Source organism: Salvelinus namaycush, chromosome 3 (genome assembly GCF_016432855.1).
Source record: "Salvelinus namaycush isolate Seneca chromosome 3, SaNama_1.0, whole genome shotgun sequence".
Lineage (NCBI taxonomy): Eukaryota > Metazoa > Chordata > Actinopteri > Salmoniformes > Salmonidae > Salvelinus > Salvelinus namaycush.
In genome coordinates this window covers 15484914-15507099 of record NC_052309.1, presented here as the reverse complement: position 1 = coordinate 15507099, position 22186 = coordinate 15484914, and the positions used below count along the sequence as shown (strand labels likewise).

Genomic DNA, 22186 nt, shown 5'->3' with positions numbered 1-22186 from the left:
CTTAATAGTGTTAGCCAATCCCATCCTACCCTGGTTAGAGTGGGAGGAAACTCCCTCTCTTTACAAAGTGACTGATAGAGTGATGCGTGATCTCCTTCCTCTGGTGGTGAGACCTGTTAACACCTCTGATACACCAGACAGGCCAGACTACCACCTCTATCTGTCCTCTTTCTACCCTCTGCCAGCCCAGAGGATGTGGTTTACAGGCCCCAGATCAGGCACACACATATCCCTACGAGCTGTAATGAGTGTCTCCCAGAGAGCAGAGAGGTAGGTCACTGCCTCACGGTAAAAGTCTCAGAAGTAAGTCTATCTCCTAAGAACCATACTCTACGATTCAATCCATTTGATCTAAATGTTTTGCTACACTTTCACAATACATTTTATGAAAGGAATTAGCTGATGAAAATAAATAAATTCCATTTTCATCTCCTTTACATGTCTTTATATTGTAATACCTGATAACTCTTGGATGAAAACCAGTAGCTAAATGTCCAAAAACAAAAATTCAATGGATGGTGACAAATGTCTTTACCCACGGGCCAGTCCCTTGGCGTGAAGTGCAGGGAATGTCCCACTGGTGACTGTCTCCTGCAGAGGCGGTCTCTGGCTCAGATTGAAGATGAAAAGACAGTGCGTTCGTTCTGACTCGCCCGTTTGCTTGGAATGTTATTTTTTGGCCTCACCATCGAGTTTAACGAGATGAAAATGCAGCCGGCGCTGACCCTGCATCCTCAGCAGGCTAAAACGAAAGCACCAAAATAGTAGGCTACCATGCCGTCATGATCTGCTCTCTGCTGTCAAGAAAAACATGGATGCTGACATTCTCACAGGAGTCGGGATCATCAACACAAGTATTAGTCCTTTTCCGTGGTATGTTCACACTCAATTGTATAAAAATAATATATATGTGTACCAACTAGCAATGAGGAATCGGCCCCTCTTCTGGGGGGCGGGAACTGATTGAATCGACCCGGAATCGGGTGTTGGACTCGGCCCAGAATAAAAATGATTGACTGGCCAGAATCGGCCCGATGTACCGGAATTCAGCTGACTTTGCCGTCATCTTACCAGAATCCGCCCAGAAGCGGCCCGATGCAAATTTAAATAAATGTATATAAAATTACCCGATTTAGTCATTTTAAATATTACTATTATACATTTTATGCATACAAATTATACCCATCCACCAGAAAAAAAATGGTGTCGGAGGAAACACCATACACCTGGTGACCATGTCAGCAGCATGCACCTGGCCCGCCACAGGAGTCACTACAGCGTGGGTATCGAACCAGCATCTGAAGCAATGCAGTTTGCACTGCGAAGCAGTGTCTTAGACCACTGCGCCTCTCGGGAGGCTCCATCCACAATGTTTTTAATGCTTATCAACTGCCGTGCACAAAGTATCAAAATGCTAAAATACTACTTAAACAGTACTCTTAAAGAATTTTATTGAAGTGTTAATTGTATTTTTTGGTCACAGGAACAATGAGAAAATATGGAAAAATGAATAATGAAATGTTAATTATATAAAGCAGCCTGTGTAATCATCTGCCAGAGAGTAGCCCCGAGCCCCAAGTAATACATTTGGGCCAGGTAACTCACACCGGAATCGGCCAGAGCCCCAAGTAATACATTTGGGACAGATAACTCTCACTGGAATCGGCCCGAGCCCCAAGTAATACATTTGGGCCAGATAACTCACACCGGAATCGGCCCGAGCTCAATCCCCGTATCCTAGCCATTAGTAATACTGCCTAAGGCGGCCCAGACTTGGGCCACATGACGTCGGCGGAGTCTGACTCTCAGCCGAGTGTCCCGACTCTCAGTCGGAATCGGCCCAGATCCACTGTGCTAGCTGGGAGGGTAGGCGAACTTCAGCCAAATGATGCTGTGGGGCTAGTTTCTGTGTCAGTTCTCCCAGTAACGTTGCAGAATATTATGCTATCAAATGTAGCTTTTTGTAGGTCAGTGGTTACTTACATTCAATTGAGAAAAAGGTCACTGAAAAAGATTTTATTAAAGTTCCCAAGACAAGCTCCAATTTTAGCTAACCCTGCTAGCACTAGCAAACTCCACAAGTAACAGTACACGTTAACTGAAGACAATCTGTGACGATGAAACAACGGAAGTCATTCATTTTTAATGGAAGAAAAGTGATGAGAAGCGAAGTGGGCGGGGAACCTTTGGGCGATGCTGACTGGCGACTTTTAGTGAAATTTTGCGAGCCCGAAGAGAGGGAAAAGCTCCTCGAAGCTGGTTGGTCCATTTGGGCTTCAGGGGTAGGATGGGAAATTGACATTCATCATAGTGATATATAGAGGACTCTAGTGCGCAAAAGCCAGATTTAGCATGGGTGGCGCCATTGAGGACTTTCACCATTTTGAAGTAATATAATTCCAGTTACATAATTGCATCCAGGTCATCAGGACGGATCAGCCAATGAATCAAACTTGTGAGCAAACATTCCATAACTGCAGGTGGCAGTAAATCCCAACCTTGGCTTTATACCTGTTCAAACAACATACTCCAGGTGTCAGTATGCACCCTTTCAGTTTGTTTACCAACTCATAGAAGCAGTAGAAGAAGAAAATGGACTACTTAAAAATGTAGATGGCCTTAATGGCGTTGTCCATTCTCTCACAGATGACATAATGGAACAGATACAATGTTGTATCCTCTAACTGTCTCTATGATATTCATACGGTAAGCATTACAGTATTCCTTGATTTAATGCATTTGGTCTCTGGGGAAAAAAATATTTGACCATTTTCTTTTTACATTAATAAAAATACATATTATCTCCTCTCAACAGCCCCCTTATTCCAAAGGTTTTATTTAGAAATTCAGAGGGTGTCTATGTATCCCTGTCTTTTAACAAAGCCTGCACTCCTAGTAAAACACTTCAAAGGCCTATCTTGATTGTGCCAAGAGCAAGGAGAGGGAGAGCTGAGCGCTTCTCTCTAATGTAATATTAGAGTAATTAAAGCCAGGGTCCCACAGGATGCTGCTTCCTCTACAGAACTTCATCAAACTAATGACCTGTGCTCTGACACTAGGGGTCAACACTCAAAATCAAACCTTAATTTTGCTCTGATTACAACTGATGGGCCTGTGAGTGGCTGGGAGGGGAGTTAGCTCACTTAGTGGATGGGTTCACAGTTAACAACGAGAGAAACAAAGTTATCAAGTTGTTTTCTCTTTAGAAGTTTCTCTAAGTTCTAGCACATAAAAATAGCCACTCCTACACACATCTACATCAGGCTCTCCTCCTCCATCTTTTGCTTTGACACAGACTGAGCATGTTTTTTATTTATTCAGAAATAATTTCTGATCAGTTATTATAATCATATTACATGATTATAATTCAGGATTATCTATTTAGATTTATTTTATTTATCTATTTAGACAGATATCTATTTATTTATTCTATTTATTTATCTATTTAGATCTATTTAGTATTTCTTACCTAGCAAGTTGGTTTGTAAAGAAAATAAAACTGTGTATTTATTAAATCAATTGGTCAAAGGAATATTGCAGGATACTTCTTCTGCATAGTGAGTTCCCTGTTGTTCATCTCAGGCCTAGTTCCACAGCGAAGAGAAGCAGCTGCATTTCTTTTTGGCCTTGTTCTCCTTCCTCTTCTGAGGCTTCTCTGGCTCCTCCACATTGGGCTCTTCCTCCTTTGTCTCCTCCATGACCACCACCACAACCTGCTGCACTTCCTCAGGCTGAGGCTCCAGGTTGTCAAGCTGCTTGTACTCCTGGGTGAGCCCATGTGACTCTTCCTCCCCCACGTCCTGTGAATGCTCCACCTTCTGGCACTCCACCTTCTGGCGCAGACTCTCCAGGGTGACATGCAGCTTCTGGACTTAGTCAAACACCTTGTCCCCCTCCAGTCTGAACTCTTCTATCTCATCAATGACAGCCACCAGTGAGCCAGTGCACTGCCCCAGTCTCTCCTTTTCCACAAGGAGAATGTTCTCCAGCTTGGCCAAGGTGTCTTCGTTCTCGCGGACCCACTCCTCTGCTCTGCCCATTGAACAGCCCTCTCATCCCTCAGTACCTCAGTGTGGAGGGAGTAGCTCTTCTTCTTCAGCTTGGCATTCTCCTCCTCCTGGATGTTGATCTGCAGGTGCAGGTTGGAAAGAGTCAGGACCAAGGGGTCGTCCATGCCGGGGACAGATGTAGAAGCATCATCTGGGGCTGCTTGGAAATAATTTGCCAAAGTCAGTCATTTCACTTCTACTTGAGTAAAATGTAATTTTGACTGGGATACTGGGATACTCAGTTATCTTTCCACCCCTGGTGAGGGAGTGAGTGAGAGAGGGAAAGAAGGAGTGAGTGAGGGAGGGAGTGAGGTAAAGAAGGAGTGAGTGAGGGGGGTAAGAGTGTGAATGGGTGAGTGAGTGAATGTCCCATTCCACTCATCCCTATCCTTCCAGCCAGATTATACGGCACCAGTTATGTTTGCGTAGATCTGTCCACAAATGATTAGTATATTTTTGACAAATCCTTTGTTTTTTTACATACAGATATGCCTTGTTGCAACTCATAAAATAAATACACTTAATTCCCACTGTACATTCATTATTCTTTTTCCATTTAATGCATGGAAAAGATCATGTGTGACAACATTCAGGTAACCTTAATAAGGAAATTCGATAATTATCAAGGTTAATGTTTTTATTTTAAAGGTAACCCAATTACTTTTACTCAGTACTTTTTAATTGAGCTACTTTTTACTTTTACTTGAATAGTTTTTTTAACCCAGTATTTTAACTTCTACTTGAGTAAAATGTCATTAAAGTAACAATACTTCTACTTGAGTTGGATATTTCAGTACCCTTTCCACCCCTTGAAAGTCCACCACAACATACACGAGAGGCTCCTGATCAGCAAGGGGGTTTCATAGTGTATTAAAAACACAGTTTGAAATCATTGTGAGGGGTTTTCTACCGGTGGTTTGAATGAGGAATTGGGCTTCCAAGGGAAATGTTGACAGAGGTTGCAAAAGTAACCAAGGGGGGTGGGGCTTGGTGAAGGGCCAATTTGTTTCTGAATATTTCATGTTGCCGTGTTGCCTAGCAATAATCCATTGTGAAACATAATTTTGGTCAAAGAATCTAATTCTGATTTGTTTTAGTTTTATATACGTTTTCAAGTGTTGTCAGCAAGTATCCATGGTAATGGAACATGTTGAACACATAATATTAATAATAATAATAATGTCACGGCCGTCGTAGGGAGGAGACCAAGGCGCAGCGTGGTAGGCGCAACGTGGTAAGCGTACATTCTTCTTTATTTAAAGAACGAACACTGAACAAAACGAACAAAATAACAAAACGAACCGTGAAGCTAATATTGATTGTGCAGACAGGCAACTAAACATAGATCAAGAACCCACAAAACCAAAAGGGAAAATGGCAACCTAAATATGATCCCCAATCAGAGACAACGATAAACAGCTGCCTCTGATTGGGAACCAATTCAGGTCACCATAGACTTACACATACCTAGATTTACCAAAACCCCTAGACATACAAAAAACCCTAGACAATACAAAACAAGCATACCCACTCTCGTCACACCCTGACCTAACCAAAATAATAAAGAAAACATAGATAACTAAGGTCATGTCGTGACAAATAATTGTACATTTCTATATCGCTTTTCATAGAATCTCAAAGCGCTTCAAGAGCAAAAAAACAAACAAGCAATATATCATGGTAGGTCAACCAATAGAGGCCAAGTCTTTGAAAGCTGCATCCTCCGAAGATGGAGAGGGTCAGTTCATGGCTTGAGCAAATGGAGCTGGTAGATGATAGTGATCTTGTAGAGGGCAAGTCTGGGAACCAGCCTGACTTTTATAGCCACTGAACTTCTCTTCCACTCTGTGTAGCAACCACTTGGGTGATGCCTCACCAGCATTGGGCGCTAGAATTGTATTTTATTTTTAACCCTTATTTTACCAAGTAAGTTGACTGGGAACACATTCTCATTTACAGCAACAACCTGGGGAATAGTTACAGGGAGAGGAAATGAATGAGCCAATTGGATGCTAGGGATGATTAGGTGACCATGATGGTATGAGTGCCAGATTGGGAATTTAGCTAGGACACCAGGATTAACACACCTACTCTTACAATAAGTGCCATGGGATCTCTTAGTGACCACAGAGAGTCAGGACACACGTTGAATGTCCCATCCGAAAGACAGCATCCTACACAGGGCAATGTCTCCAATCACTGCCCTGGGGCATTTGGGATATTTTTTTAGACCAGAGGAAAGAGTGCCTCCTACTGGCCCTCCAACACCACTTCCAGAAGCATCTGGTCTCCCATCCAGGGACTGACCAGAACCAACCCTGCGTAGCTTCAGAAGCAAGCCAGCAGTGAGATGCAGGGTGAAACAGTGGCTTGCGAAAGTATTCACCCCCTTGGTATTTTTCCTATTTTGTTGCTTTACAACATGGAATTAAAATAGATTTTGGGGGGGTTTGTATCATTTGATTTACACAAACGCTTACCACTTTGAAGATGTTAAATATTTTATATTGTGAAACAAACAAGAAATAAGACAAAAAAATGAAAACTTGAGCGTGCTTAACTATTCACCCCCCCAAAGTCAATACTTTGTAGAGCCACCTTTTGCAGCAATTACAGCTGCAAATCTCTTGGGGTATGTCTCTATAAGCTTGGCACATCTTGCCACTGGGATTTTTGCCCATTCTTCAAGGCAAAACTGCTCCAGCTCCTTCAAGTTGGATGGGTTCCGCTGATGTACAGCAATCTTTAAGTCATACTACAGATTCTCAATTGGATTAAGGTCTGGGCTTTGACTAGGCCATTCCAAGACATTTAAATGTTTCCCCTTAAACCACTCTAGTGTTGTTTTAGCAGTATGCTTAGGGTCATTGTCATGCTGGAAGGTGAACCTCCGTCACAGTCTCAAATCTCTGGAAGACTGAAACAGGTTTCCCTCAAGAATTTCCCTGTATTTACCGCCATCCATCATTCCTTCAATTCTGATCAATTTCCCAGTCCCTGCCGAAAAACATCCCCACCACATGATGCTGCCACCACCATGCTTCACTGTGAGGATGGTGTTCTCGGGGTGATGAGAGGTGTTGTGTTTGCGCCAGACATAGCGTTTTCCTTGATGGCCAAAAAGCTCAATTTTAGTCTCATCTGACCAGAGTACCTTCTTGCATATGTTTGGGGAGTCTCCCACATGCCTGTTGGCGAAAACAAATGTGTTTGCTTATTTTCTTCTGTAAGCAATTACTTTTTTCTGGCCACTCTTCCGTAAAGCCCAGCTCTGTGGAGTGTACGGCTTAAAGTGGTCCTGTGGACAGATACCCCAATCTCCGATGTGGAGCTTTGCAGCTCCTTCAGGGTTATCTTTGGTCTCTTTGTTGCCTCTCTGATTAATACCCTCCTGTTCAATGCCCTCCTTGCCATATTCTTAAAATAATTTTATAATGGATTTAATGGTCCTCCATGGGATGTTCAAAGTTTCTGATATTTACTTCTCCACAACTTTGTCCATGACCTGTTTAAAGAGATCCTTAGTCTTCATGGTGCCACTTGCTTGGTGGTGCATCTTGCTTAGTGGTGTGGCAGACTCTGGGGCCTTTCAGAACAGGTGTATATATACTGAGATCCTGTAACAGATCATGTGACACGTAGATTGCACACAGGTGGACTTCATTTAACTAATTATGTGACTTCTGAAGGTAGTTAGTTGCACCAGATTTTATTTGGGGGCTTCATAGCAAAGGGGTTGAATACATATGCACGCACCACTTTTCCGTTTTTTATTTTTCGTAATTTTTTTAACGTAATTTTTTACAATTTCACTTCACCAATTTGGACTATTTTGTGTATGTCCATTACATGAAATCCAAATAAAAATACATTTAAATTACAGGTTGTAATGCAACAAAATAGGAAAAACGCCAAGGGGGATGAATACTTTTGCAAGGCACTGTATGCTGCTGGTAGCTCACCACACAAAGTTCAGAATAGTAGCCAGTCATCCTCACTACAAGCACTCTGCCTCAACACTGCTGTATTCCTCTGTCTCCCATTCCTCTCATGCTTCATCATTTTTACTCCTAAAATAATGTTCTCAGAAGGTCAGGAATGCGCAGCCAGGTGAAACAAAAAAGCTGGTGCTGTGTCCAGATGCACTTTTCAAACAAGTACATTAGCCAGCTAGCTAGCTAGCCAAGCCAAAAAGTGTTAACCTGTCAGTCAATCTGCAAATCTGTGGCTCAATAACCCCAGATATATGCAATACAAATTCTATGTTATCAAAAACAAAAGAGCTAATTAAAATAAAAAAATACAAACACACAAAAAACTACTGTATAGAACTCATAGCTTATAGTTTAACCCATGTTCAGCAATCGAGTGCTGATTTGTTTTGGCGGGTTTAGTGTGTGAGATAATAAATAGAGGGGAAACACTTTTTCACAAATAATCATTATCTCATGAATGAACACATAACAGACAGGTGTTTTAACAACTCAAATCAAAACAGGAGTGAATCAATTAAAAAAATATAGAAATATATATTCTTTCAAGGTATTCAAGCCTAAAATACACCAATTCACGATGCAGTGGATGTGGTTTACAGTTCCTGTCTCTCCTCAGATGGGAAAAGCATGTGCTATGTGAAGAGGAAAATAAAGGAGTACATTACTGTAAAAGTAGAAAAGATAATTAACTAGGTGAGCCTAAGGGTTCTTACAAAATGCCTCCCCAAGCAAGATCAGAGAGCAAGAATGACCCCCAGCTACCGCAGACCTGCTTACTGATACAGAAAATATGATTGCTTTTCATATTCCACCGCATTTTGAACATTTCCTATTTTACCTCCAGGACAAAGTGATGCCCAGAACACATTAAAATAGGTGCGTTGTGGGAAAAGGGGGCAGGGCGTGTGGGCGTTATTAGATAAATGTATTTTAATCAACAGCATTGAAACATAATGCAACATAAGTAAACATAATGAGGAAATGAAATGCTTGATAAAAGAATCCACCAGAAACAGACTGGAGGTGTGTTTGTACAGCTTGTTCAATTTATATGAAAATTATCCTACCAAAAACCATTTGAAGTGCATAATATATTCCACAAACTTGTGTTTCTCTGTGCAACATTCGTCTCCAAATGGCACATTTTTGATGTTTTATTATTCTTTATTTAACCAGTTGAGTTGACTGAGAATACATTCTCATTTTCAGGAACGACCTGGGGAAGTTACAAAACATAGACCTAGTTACTGTACATACCAAGATATAAGCAATAAAAACACAATACAATAATGAAATAAATATGAATGAAAACATAACATCAATCATAGAATCATAAAAAACAAATACATTGTTGCTTAAAAAGGTCCTCACTTAGCCGTCTGAACAGCTTCAGATGCACCACTTCATTCAATTTCAGTGAATTCTGTAGACCATTGACAAGACACATAAAGATGGCCTGGTCTCTCATTGTGTGTCCATGTGAATGTTGCCAGTAACAAACAAGCTGTTCTGTACACCCTGCTGTACATGTGAGTGTAAGATAGATTGAGGTTTCCGCAACATGCCACCACTCTGTATGACACGTTCTACTGTCACCTCTGTGTAGCCTGGGTTGTACAACGACCTAGTCTGTCACTTTGTCTCTCTTCATTAGAGCCACAGAAGAGGACGATGAGACAAAATACGACATGCTGTTAACGTAAACCCCCTCTGGAGCATGGTCTTTGACCACATATACATTCTGTAGAAACAATGCAGGCTCACTGACAGACAGAGAACAACATCCTGTTGGTGATTTATGTGTACGGTACTGAACACATTCTGTCAAATACAAGAGTATATCTCATGAGCTTCTTAATGAGAGGAGCTAGGCTTATTCCTCACCACAGCAGTGTATGGAGCTTCCCTGGGACAGAGGTGTAATTCAGTCCCACTAATGGTGAGGACTAGAGGGAGTGGAGCCAGGACACCTGTGTCTGTCTGCTGGATGAAAATGAAGATGGTGAAGATGGATAACATATTCACTCTACTGACACTGCTCTCTGGTGGTGAATATTACAGAAATCATTTGGGAATCTCTGAGACTGCTGGAGTTATCTGTGCACGGATGTAGATACAGTAACATTGATGTTGCTTATTTCAACTCAAAACCAGATCTACAACAAATCACCGTTGACAATGCAGTAATCAATATCAATTTACAACTAAAGATAACAAAAGCTAGAACAAAAACACACAAGAAATAAACATAAGAATAAGAAATAAGAAGATGCACCAATTCAGGGTTAAGGTTAGGGTCAGGGGAAGGGTTAGATAAAATGGTTAAAAGGTTAGGGTTAGGAGAAGGGTTAGATAAAATGGTTAAAAGGTTAGGGTTAGGGGAAGGGTTAGATAAAATGGTTAAAAGGTTAGGGTTAGGAGAAGGGTTAGATAAAATGGTTAAACGGTTAGGGTTAGGGGAAGGGTTAGATAAAATGGTTAAAAGGTTAGGGTTAGGAGAAGGGTTAGATAAAATGGTTAAAAGGTTAGGGTTAGGAGAAGGGTTAGATAAAATGGTTAAAAGGTTAGGGTTAGGGGAAGGGTTAGATAAAATGGTTAAAAGGTTAGGGTTAGGGGAAGGGTTAGATAAAATGGTTAAAAGGTTAGGGTTAGGGGAAGGGTTAGATAAAATGGTTAAACGGTTAGGGTTAGGGGAAGGGTTAGATAAAATGGTTAAACGGTTAGGGTTAGGGGAAGGGTTAGATAAAATGGTTAAACGGTTAGGGTTAGGGGAAGGGTTAGATAAAATGGTTAAACGGTTAGGGTTAGGGGAAGGGTTAGATAAAATGGTTAAACGGTTAGGGTTAGGGGAAGGGTTAGATAAAATGGTTAAAAGGTTATGGTTAGGAGAAGGGTTAGATAAAATGGTTAAAAGGTTAGGGTTAGGAGAAGGGTTAGATAAAATGGTTAAAAGGTTAGGGTTAGGAGAAGGGTTAGATAAAATGGTTAAAAGGTTAGGGTTAGGAGAAGGGTTAGATAAAATGGTTAAAAGGTTAGGGTTAGGAGAAGGGTTAGATAAAATGGTTAAAAGGTTAGGGTTAGGAGAAGGGTTAGATAAAATGGTTAAAAGGTTAGGGTTAGGAGAAGGGTTAGATAAAATGGTTAAAAGGTTAGGGTTAGGAGAAGGGTTAGATAAAATGGTTAAAAGGTTAGGGTTAGGAGAAGGGTTAGATAAAATGGTTAAAAGGTTAGGGTTAGGGGAAGGGTTAGATAAAATGGTTAAAAGGTTAGGGTTAGGAGAAGGGTTAGATAAAATGGTTAAAAGGTTAGGGTTAGGCATAGCTGCGGGAAGTAGGGTGCTGAGGATGCTGCAGCACTCCCTGATAAAAAAAAGGCTACCTACATTATGAGATTATAATGGATAAGAGCGATATTATTTGTAGTTGTCAAACAGCAGCCAAGCATCGATCAGTCACCAGATGAAATAAATGATGATGAACATCACAGGGTGGTGAAAGTGTAAGGTGATGAGCTTGATGCTCCTTTCAATAAATATTGAGGGTCATATTCTGGTGACGTGATGATCGATGCTCCGCTGCTGTTTGACAAATAAAAATAATCTTGCACTTTTGTACATAATAATCGTCATGTAGTAGTCTATACCTGCACTGTATCTGCAAGCTGTTGGCTAGAGCGCAAGTGCCAATATCAGAGTGGGCATATTCGCTATACCCTACGCAACATTTTTAGTCGGCCTAGAGTTGAAAATGCTACGGAAACCCATTTATCTTGTATTTTTTATTTGGTGCTTGGGAATTTAAACACAAATGTAATTTGTATGTGCACTACGTTTTCAAGCACAAACCTCTATCCACAACAAGTCCATTTGATAGAAACACAATGGGAAAATGTGCATATTGTTTTTATGCAGATTTTGGAATATTGCGTAAAAATCTGTCGTCAATTGGATGCAAACCTAGCTATTGAGACCCTAAAGACTCTGGCAAGTGTGCTAGTGCAGTGTCATTTTGATTATGCCTGCACAACATGACTCACCAGCAGCTCTGTATATATGTACTGTGTCTGTATCTATGTAATGTGTCTGTATGTCACGCCCTGATCTGTTTCACCTGTCCTTGTGCTTGTCTCCTCCCCCCTCCAGGTGTCGCCCACCTTCTCCACTTATCCCCTGGGTATTTATACCTGTGTTTTCTGTCTGTCTGTGCCAGTTTGTAATGTTTGTCAAGCTTACCAGTGTTTGTCCTGTCGGCTCCTGTCTTTTTCCAGCCTCTCTTTTTCTCGTCCTCCTGGTTTTTGACCCGTGCCTGTCCTGACCCTGTACCCACCCACCCGCCTGACCGCTCTGCCTGTCCCTGACCCTGAGGCTGCCTGCCGTCTTGTACCTTTGATCCTACTCTGGATTATCAACCCCTGCCTGCCTTGACCTGTCGTTTTGCCTGCCCCTGTTGTTACAATAAACATTGTCACTTCACACAGTCTGCACTTGGGTCTTACCTTGATACCTGATAGTCTGACACTGTATCTATGTAATGTGTCTGTATCTATGTAATGTATCTGTATCTATGTCATGTATCAGTATCTATGTAATTCTATATGTATTGATGTAAAAAAAATAGGGACCACAATGGAAATAAGTCCAGACTTTAATTTGCAATCCCAGTCACTTTTTAAAATCTTTGTACTGTGTATGTACTATATATATGTATTTTCCCCCTGACAAATAAAATTAATAAATCAATTCAAACTGTGCAGCAGCCATTTGGTGAATGGAAAGAGTCATCTGTTACAAAACACCAAAAACCAAAAAGTTAAATGACATTCAGAGATTGTCAAGCCAAGCCTTCAATACTGGGTAAGCCTACAAGGTAGGGAGAGAGGTTTGTCGAGATTTACATCTATTTATTGTGGTGTTGAAAATGCAAACCATGATATTGAAGTACCCGAAGTCGGTATGCTTTGTTTATTGGTTGTGTGGTGCATTGGCACAGAAACCTGTTGTTGGAAAATTTGTTGTATACATTTTATATCAGGTATAGGCAACTCCAGTTCTGGTGGGCCAGAAGGGAGACACAATTTCCCCCCCATCCCTAGTAAACACAGCTGAATAAACTACACTGAACAAAAATATAAAAACAACATGCAACAATTTCTAAGATTTTACTGAATTATAGTTCATATAAGGAAATCAGTCAATTTAAATGAATGCCCTAGGCCCTAATCTATGGATTTCACATGACTGGGAATACAGATATGCATGTGTTGGTCACAGATACTTTTTTAAAGTAGGGACGTGGATCAGAAAACCAGTCAGTATCAGGTGTGACCACCATTTGCCTCATCCAGCGTGACGCATAGAGTTGATCAGGCTGTTGATTATGGCCTGTGGAATGTTGTCCAAATCCTGAATATTCCTGCAGTCAGCATGCCAATTGTACGCCCGCTCAAAACTTGAGGCATCAGTGGCATTGCGTTGTGTGACAAAACCGCCCACTTTAGAGTGGCCTTTTATTGTCCCCAGCACAAGGTACACCTGTGTAATGATCATGCTGTTTAATCAGCTTTTTGACATGCTGATTATCTTGGCAAAGGAGAATTGCTCACTAACAGCGATGTAGACAAATTTGTGCACAACATTTTATAGAAATGGTCAGCATATGTGGGAACTCCTTCAAGACTGTTGGAAAAGCATTCCAGCTGAAGCCGGTGGAGAGAATGCCAAGAGTGTGCAAAGCTGTTATCAAGGCAAAGGGTGGCTACTTTGAAGAATCTAAAATATATTTGAATTTGTTTAACACTTTTTTGGTTACTACATGATTCCATATGTGTTATTTCATAGTTTTGATGTCTTCACTATTATTCTACAATGTGGAAAATAGTAAAAAAAAAAAAAAAAAAAACTTGAATGAGTGAGTGTGTCCAAAATTTGGACTGGTACTGTACGTCACAGACTTTGCCCCACGAGAGCACGCACGCACAGTTTTTACCCATCTCCGCTGTTGTTGCAGTCGGCCACATAAATTAATGATATCAAATAATTGCAATCATTTTAGGTGGAAAAGTACACATTTCCTGACTCAAAACCGAGTTCAATCGGCCATATGCTTTCAATAAAACAAAGATTTGTCTACAATTCTCTGATTTCTAGATCGTTCTTTGACTGACAATGGAGCAGAGCTAGCAATGCCAGGAAAGAGAGGGGGAGAAGGCAAACTCCACCTAACAAGTTCCAATGTATGGAATCAGTTGGGAAATGTTTGATTTTAGGTCAAATTCCCCTTTAAGGCCCCCAATATTAACCAGATAATGATCAGTTTGCGCCCCCAAAAATAACAAGTTACACAAGCCTACTGGGCTACAAATGGATCAGCCCATCTGGCATTTGCCAGAAATACCAGATGGCAGGTCCACCACTGCACCTGCATCCCACACAGCTCTACTGGACAGATGGGACATGGAGGAAGAGAGAAAGAATAGCCTATGTCTTTATCAAGCCTTATAAGACAAGACCTGTATAGAAAGATACCATAGTCATCATTCTACTGCTGAAGTTAGAAAGTGATGTGAAGCACGATCAGGGTGAGATACTGAGATAAAGGTAGCTAATTACCGTCTTAAAAGGATAACACAGCTTTCGGTTAATCAGGTGAGGTGGATGTCATCAGCAGTACATACAAAACTGTGTTATGGGAATGTTCTTTCCAACATACAGTAAGACGTCTCCACAGTATGGACAGATTTGATTTCCCATCTGACACTTTACAAACTCCAAGTCAATTGCAAATAGGTTTTAATTCATTCTATGGCCATACAAACATGCTGTCATACTGTCAAGACATTCAAGAAATGTTAACATCCTATCTCACCAAGTCAAATACTAGTTATTACAGTATGACCTTGGATGCAGATTGTCATTAAAAGTTTGCTTCATCACATGCAATGTGTCTGAAAAAAAACTTTGAACAGGCCTAGCTAGTGTCATTGTCAGGTGGCCTCGTGGGAGTTCCTCCACTCCAGTGAGGGGTAGCTAGTATGACTATATGGTGCAATTAGAGGGGTGATGTGATGGGTGTCCTCCAGGTAGTGTCCCAATAGAAGTAGGAGGAGGGGGGCTATTAATGACCATCTGCTCAGAGAGCGGCCAGTATCACCTCTTTAATGAAGATGAATGTGTAGATAGGAGGGCCTGACCAGGAGGTGCCATGCAGGGGGCTAATGACACGTGGAGGGTCCACTGCCCAGGCTCCCTAATGAGAGAGATTGGAACCTGAAGACTTAATACAATCAGTATCAGACATGAGCAGTACACTAATGTTACAGAGAGATTGAGTAGCCCCTGTATGACTTTACACTATTCAGTGAGCATCAGCTACACACTTATCAAACACAACTTTTGATGGCCTGTCACATTTAATGTGATGCCATGTCTATTATTCAAGAGGTTGAATACGTTTGAAAGTGTCCGATAAGGATGTAAAAAGTGTAAAGTTTTATGTAACGGTGACATCTCTTTTTGAAGTGGTTACGCCTCTAGTTTGAAGTGATGCTGCATTTGTATTGTCATTTCAGAGTTCATGCTCAACAGCTCAGCATTCCAAGTATAACTACTTGGAATGTTGAGACTCATCTCCTATGAGTGCTCATATTTACTCACTGCATCAAGAGGAGTCAGCAAGTGACTACTGCAAATGAGAACTATGTTCAACCCAAGTTCAATTCAATCCAATCCAATCTAAAATCCTGTAGGCCTACCTAATTCACAAGCAAGCCTATTGATACTTTTTTCCCCTGGGATGTTCACAAACTCATCTGGCACAGTGCCTTGCTTATTTTCTCAACTAACTCTCAAAACTCACAATAGCTCTGGTAAATTGCAGCTCCAGCTCTTTTATGTTTACACATCCACAGATCACCACTGCAGTGGAAGATGATGATGAACAACACTGTGCTTCATGTTTCAAGTTCCTGGATTTCCATTCATATGTATACAAAAAAGTACTTTCATACAGAAAAATTTCATGAGCTGTAAATATCCATTTCAAAGCTTTTAAAACAGAACAAATGTCCTGTATCTTTTCATTACGTTTTGCAAAAATACTCCTCGTTTCCATTGTCTGCCTTAATTTAGGTGTAGTGCTGGCCCGGGAATCCTGTCAGATTGGCAGAGGGAGACGAGGAGCTGAAGGATGTCCAGTACACTCTTAGAAAAAAGGTTTCCAAAAGGGTTCTTCGGATGTCCCCATGGGAGAACCCTTTTTAGTTCCAGATATAACCCTTTTTGGTTCCAAGTAGAACCCTCTGTGGAAAGTGTTCTATATTGAACCCAAAATGGTTCTATCTGGAACCAAACATTTTCTTCAAAGGGTTCTCCTATGGGAACAGCCAAAGAACACTTTTAGGTTCTAGATACAGTAGCACCTTTTTTTTCTAAGAGTGTATTAGGCAACATATCAGAGGTCCCATATAATTGTGCTGTTAATAACATCCAAAGAGAAGTGAGTTTACAACACATACCCCCAGGCCTGACCCTGCAGGCCTACTGAAATGAAAAACAAGCCTTTGCCCCGACGGCTGTTTTCAACACGAGCTGTTCTGTCAGCAGTATTTTATTAGAATCATCCTGTTCTCAAAGACAACAGTGAGAACAGAAAAAGAACACATGGCCAGAATGAAAGAGTAGGGTCTTCTGTCTATGTCTCTGCATCCATCTTCTGACTGCAATCCATACATTTTCCTCAGTTAGTGGTTATTCTGTTGCACAGGTTATAAGTGAAATAGAGTAAGATTGATGGATGGAAGTGAGAGACATTTAGAGGCCCATCTCTTCCTCGCTCATCTCTGTCTGGAGGATTATACCTGGAGGGACTGCCTTCAGAGGGCAGAAGGATGGATGCCTTACACTCCTCCTTTACATTGGCATTCACACAGTGGATGGCATCATCCATACTTCAGAGGAGCGGAGAGAGAGTTTATGGCCTTTAGAGTGATGAGGCATTGTTTCCAGGGAGGCTCAGAGTGCCAGCACTTTTTAACACCCACTCCACACTGTTGTTTACAGTGGAAAGCCACTCATGATGGGCTCCCGAGTGGCGCAGCGGTCTAAGGCACTGCATCTCAGTGCTAGAGGCATCACTACAGACCCTGGTTTGATTCCAGGCTGTATCACAACCGGCCGTGATAAAGAGTCCCATAGGGCGGCGCACAATTGGCCCAGTGTTGCTCGGGTTAAGGTTTGGCCCGGGTAGGCCGTCATTGTAAATAAGAATTTGTTCTTAACTGACCTGCCTAGTTAAATAAAGGTAAAAAAGATTACTGTATGTTACAGGTTGTCCGACATGATATAAAGAAAATCCATCCTTTATGTAATGGACTTTTGTTGGCGTATCTATTGAATATCTCTTACGTATTCTTGATTATGCATTCCAGAAAAAATGTATAATGACTGTAATTTTAAAATGTAATAAAAGGTATGATTAAAATAAATTGATAACTTTAAATCACTACACACATTCCCTCTGTCTCGCTCTGCCTACACTAAAAGGGTTGAGTCAGCCTGTAGTAACCTTGTGTTTGACTTGTATTGTCATTAGCAAATCAAACGTGGATTAATTAGCCAGCAGTCACGCGGGATGTGCATTACAGTAAGTGACTATTTTAATATAACTTCAAGAAAAATCACCAATAGTCTTTCACATTGACACCAGTGCTTTGCTGCTTTTGGAAGTGCTGCTACTGTCATTAAGTATGGAATGATTGGTTAAGTGTCAGAAAGCCCATAAGTGCATTAAGTACAAATGGCTCTCTTTCCAGAAATGGTTGTCACCCCTTTCCCCTCTCTACATCCCCCCCTCTCTCTTTACCAAAGTATACACTCATTTACACATAAACTGTTACAGTATATACTGTTTACATTCACAATAACAGTTGAATGTGTGATATACAGAAAACAGCAATATTTTACCTAGACCATCGCTAAGCTACTCTATCTACAGTATACAGTACACAAATACACGGTTGGAAAGAATGCTGAGTTTACCCTAAGGGTTACATAAACAGTAAATACCATCTACAATGGACATAAACCCTATCGTGGTGTTCCTGCTGTATTAGTGTTTGTAGTGAAGATGGAGAGTCTGTGTTGTTGCTCTGTCCCCAGCCCTACTGCTGTATCAGTGTTTGTAGTGAAGATGGAGAGTCTGTGTTGTTGCTCTGTCCCCAGCCCTACTGCTGTATCAGTGTTTGTAGTGAAGATGGAGAGTCTGTGTTGTTGCTTTGCCCACAGCCCTACTGCTGTATCAGTGTTTGTAGTGAAGATGGAGAGTCTGTGTTGTTGCTCTGTCCCCAGCCCTACTGCTGTATCAGTGTTTGTAGTGAAGATGGAGAGTCTGTGTTGTTGCTCTGTCCCCCAGCCCTACTGCTGTATCAGTGTTTGTAGTGAAGATGGAGAGTCTGTGTTGTTGCTCTGTCCCCCAGCCCTCCTGCTGTATCAGTGTTTGTAGTGAAGATGGAGAGTCTGTGTTGTTGCTCTGTCCCCAGCCCTACTGCTGTATCAGTGTTTGTAATGAAGATGGAGAGTCTGTGTTGTTGCTCTGTCCCCAGCCCTACTGCTGTATCAGTGTTTGTAGTGAAGATGGAGAGTCTGTGTTGTTGCTCTGTCCCCCAGCCCTACTGCTGTATCAGTGTTTGTAGTGAAGATGGAGAGTCTGCATTGTTGCTCTGTCCCCAGCCCTACTGCTGTATCAGTGTTTGTAGTGAAGATGGAGTCTGTGTTGTTGCTTTGCCCGCAGCCCTACTGCTGTATCAGTGTTTGTAGTGAAGATGGAGAGTCTGTGTTGTTGCTCTGTCCCCAGCCCTACTGCTGTATCAGTGTTTGTAGTGAAGATGGAGTCTGTGTTGTTGCTTTGCCCGCAGCCCTACTGCTGTATCAGTGTTTGTAGTGAAGATGGAGAGTCTGTGTGGTTGCTCTGTCCCCCAGCCCTACTGCTGTATCAGTGTTTGTAGTGAAGATGGAGAGTCTGTGTTGTTGCTCTGTCCCCAGCCCTACTGCTGTATCAGTGTTTGTAGTGAAGATGGAGTCTGTGTTGTTGCTTTGCCCGCAGCCCTACTGCTGTATCAGTGTTTGTAGTGAAGACGGAGAGTCTGTGTTGTTGCTTTGCCCCCAGCCCTACTGCTGTTATATTCTGCCACGCTCTGACATTTACAAACCCACCGTAGCTATCTTAGCCAAGGAAAGGAGAGGGAAAGGAGAGGCCAAATCACAGTGGGATCAGCGGAAGGTTGCTGCTTGAAGGAAACATACCCTGAAAGTACATAGAATTGTCATGATAATCTTGTAAACAACATCCAATCACATAGTTGACCTCCACAGGCTGCAAATGTTGCCATTTCATGTATTTTAAGAGCTATGTCTGTCCAAAAGGGACACTTAAATACTGTACTACTAGACTCCTAAACCATCTCATTGGTGTACTAACAGTAGCCCCTGCTGGTAAGAGGGAGAACTTTTTACATACAAGGAGGTTACAGAACAGAAAATCATACATAGCATACGTCAGTCCAGTGAGCTGATTAATATTACACACAGTACTATTCATATGCAATTAATTATTAAATGATAAATGGGGAATTAATTCATATTGACAGCAAGACAGAATAGGGAAAGGGACATGTGAAATACACAGGAGGCTGGTGGGAGGAGCTATAGGAGGATGGGCTCATTGTAATGGCTGAAATGGAATAAATGGAACAGAGTCAAACATGTGGTTTCCATATGTTTGATACTGTATAATTTATTCTATATCGTTGCCATTACAATGAGCACATCCTCTTATAGCTCCTCCCACCAGCCTATTCTGGTGGAATCCTGTTCGTTGAGGATTAATCATACTTCTACTCTCCACTAGATATCTTCATCACACTGACTTCCTGCTGAAAGCTGACATCGAACTGATGAGGCCAAATTACCAATCTGCCTCACTTCCACTCTAATACACAGCCTAAAATCACAATGCAGATGAGTTACAGTGCAAATGCAATATAAGTTATCATTCGACATGTATTTCCCCAGTAATACTCTCATTACTTTACCTGCATTTTCTTCTTGACACTTAAACAGGTTTAATCAGAGAGGGGATGGGGGCTGAAAGATGACCCACTGATCATAAAAGGCATAATACATCCCTGTACACCTGAGAATCTCAGAACCTCCCTGATATCACACTGATTTGGCTAAAATTATTCTATATCTATGGTACCCACATACGTCAATGTCCCCAAAATAGTGTTTTTGACCAGCTCCCTGTCTGAGACAACATAGAAAATGCATTTATTTGGCAATGAGTGGCACAATATGTCGTATATTCCCCTCATATTCCCCTTACATTTCTCTTGACAATATTATTGACTGTGTTGCCCCTGTCCAGAGGGTTCCTCCTCTATACGGGTTACCAAGCAGACTACTTTCAAGTCACCCTAGAGTAAACACAATGGTTGCTATGCCAACTCGGAGCAGGATCCACAGGGCAAACACTCGAGACGCCAGGAGAAAAGTAGTTAACAATGGAGCCTGAACTGGAGTTGGCTGGGTTGGTGTGGAGGGGGGTTTTGACTAGATGGGATACAGCTTTTGGCAGATTTGACTTTTCGTAGCAGGTTAGCAGAACTTACGCAGCAGGTTAGGAGAATTAGGTTAAGGTTAGGAAAAGGGTTAAGGTTGGAGAAATGCTAAAAATTTGATTTTTTTAATGTTTATTTGACAAAAGCTGTATCCATTTATAGCCATGACCATGGAGGGGTACACTTCGAAAAAAATGTGCTATCTAGAACCTAAAAGTGTTCTTTGGCTGTCCCCATAAGAAAACCCTTTGAAAAACCCTTTTTGGTTCCAGGCAGAACCCTTTTGGTTCCAGGTGGAACCCTTTCCCCAGAGGGTTCTACATTGAAGCCAAAATAGTTCTACCTGGAACTGAAAATGGTTCTACCTGGAACCAAAAAGGGGACAGCCAAAGAACACTTTTGGAGCCCTTTTTTCTACGAGTGTAGACTGGGAACATTTCTAGACGGAGAAATTAAGGTCCTTATAATTATAGCTAAATAAACAGGCTTAAAAAATAGTAAGTTATTTTATTTTACCTTTATTTAACTAGGCAAGTCAGTTAAGAACAAATTCTTATTTTCAATGACGGCCTACCCAGGCCAAACCCAGACGACACTGGGTCAATTGTGCGCCACGCTATGGGACTCCCAATCACGGCCGGATGTGATTCAGCCTGGATTCGAACCAGGGATTCGAACCAGGGACTATCTGAGTACACAGGCAGATCTGTCTTTCTTTCATTCATTCTTTCTCTCTCTCTATCACACAAACACACACACACACAGAAAGATACAGCGAGAGAGAGAGAGATAGACAGACAGAGAGAGATGCCACTTGTCTTTTTCATAAAACATATTCATCTGACCAGCTCTGACCTGTGAATGAACTCCCAAGAATATGAAATGTAGGCTAGGCCACATCAATCAATCATATGATGTAGCCTAATATTCACCAAATTGTCCACAATGTCAATAATTTGCCCAGTTGTAAAATACTATCAACGGCTTTTGGATTTGCATATAGCAGAGTTACAGAACGTCCTCTTGAATATGGAATCATATCGCAAAACGGTAACCGATACACGTCCCTGCTGGAGATGATGACTAAAACGAATAGCCTACGTAGACTACAAACAAGAGGAGAGCGCGTGCCACTAACTTCCTCACAATTTCTCAAACTCTCAGAGAACATAGAGGGGTATAATATATCTAAACAACAGTGTGGTGATATCGAGAAATTATTGTATAACCTAGATACATTATTTTATCGAAGTCATCGTCACCTTGCCGTTTCCAGTTTTCATCTTGTCAATCTACTGCGCGCGAATTCACAGACGATAGTTTAAGTGAATACTTTTCAGGTGAGTAAAAATGTCAGTGGCTGTATTCCCTATTCAATTGTTTCGCATTGTCATTTATACTTTAGTTGACTTTACTGTAAACGTTAAATCTGCGTAAGGTATTAATACTACAAACGTATAAAATAATTTTTCTTAGAAATGACTCTGCTAATAAATGCTAATCTACCAAATTACACACTTTGCAAATTAC

At 41.3% G+C, this 22186-nt stretch overlaps 1 protein-coding gene across 1 annotated transcript in view; it reads left to right on the top strand.

The window, feature by feature from the left end:
• Positions 1 to 5726: 5726 nt before the first annotated feature.
• The window catches only part of LOC120044820 (zinc finger protein GLIS3-like), a 37377-nt gene continuing 20917 nt past the window's right edge, over positions 5727 to 22186 (top strand). The window contains exon 1 of the mRNA XM_038989490.1: positions 5727 to 5787. Within this exon, the coding sequence (XP_038845418.1) occupies positions 5727 to 5787 (61 nt within the window). The remainder of the gene's footprint in view (positions 5788 to 22186) is intronic.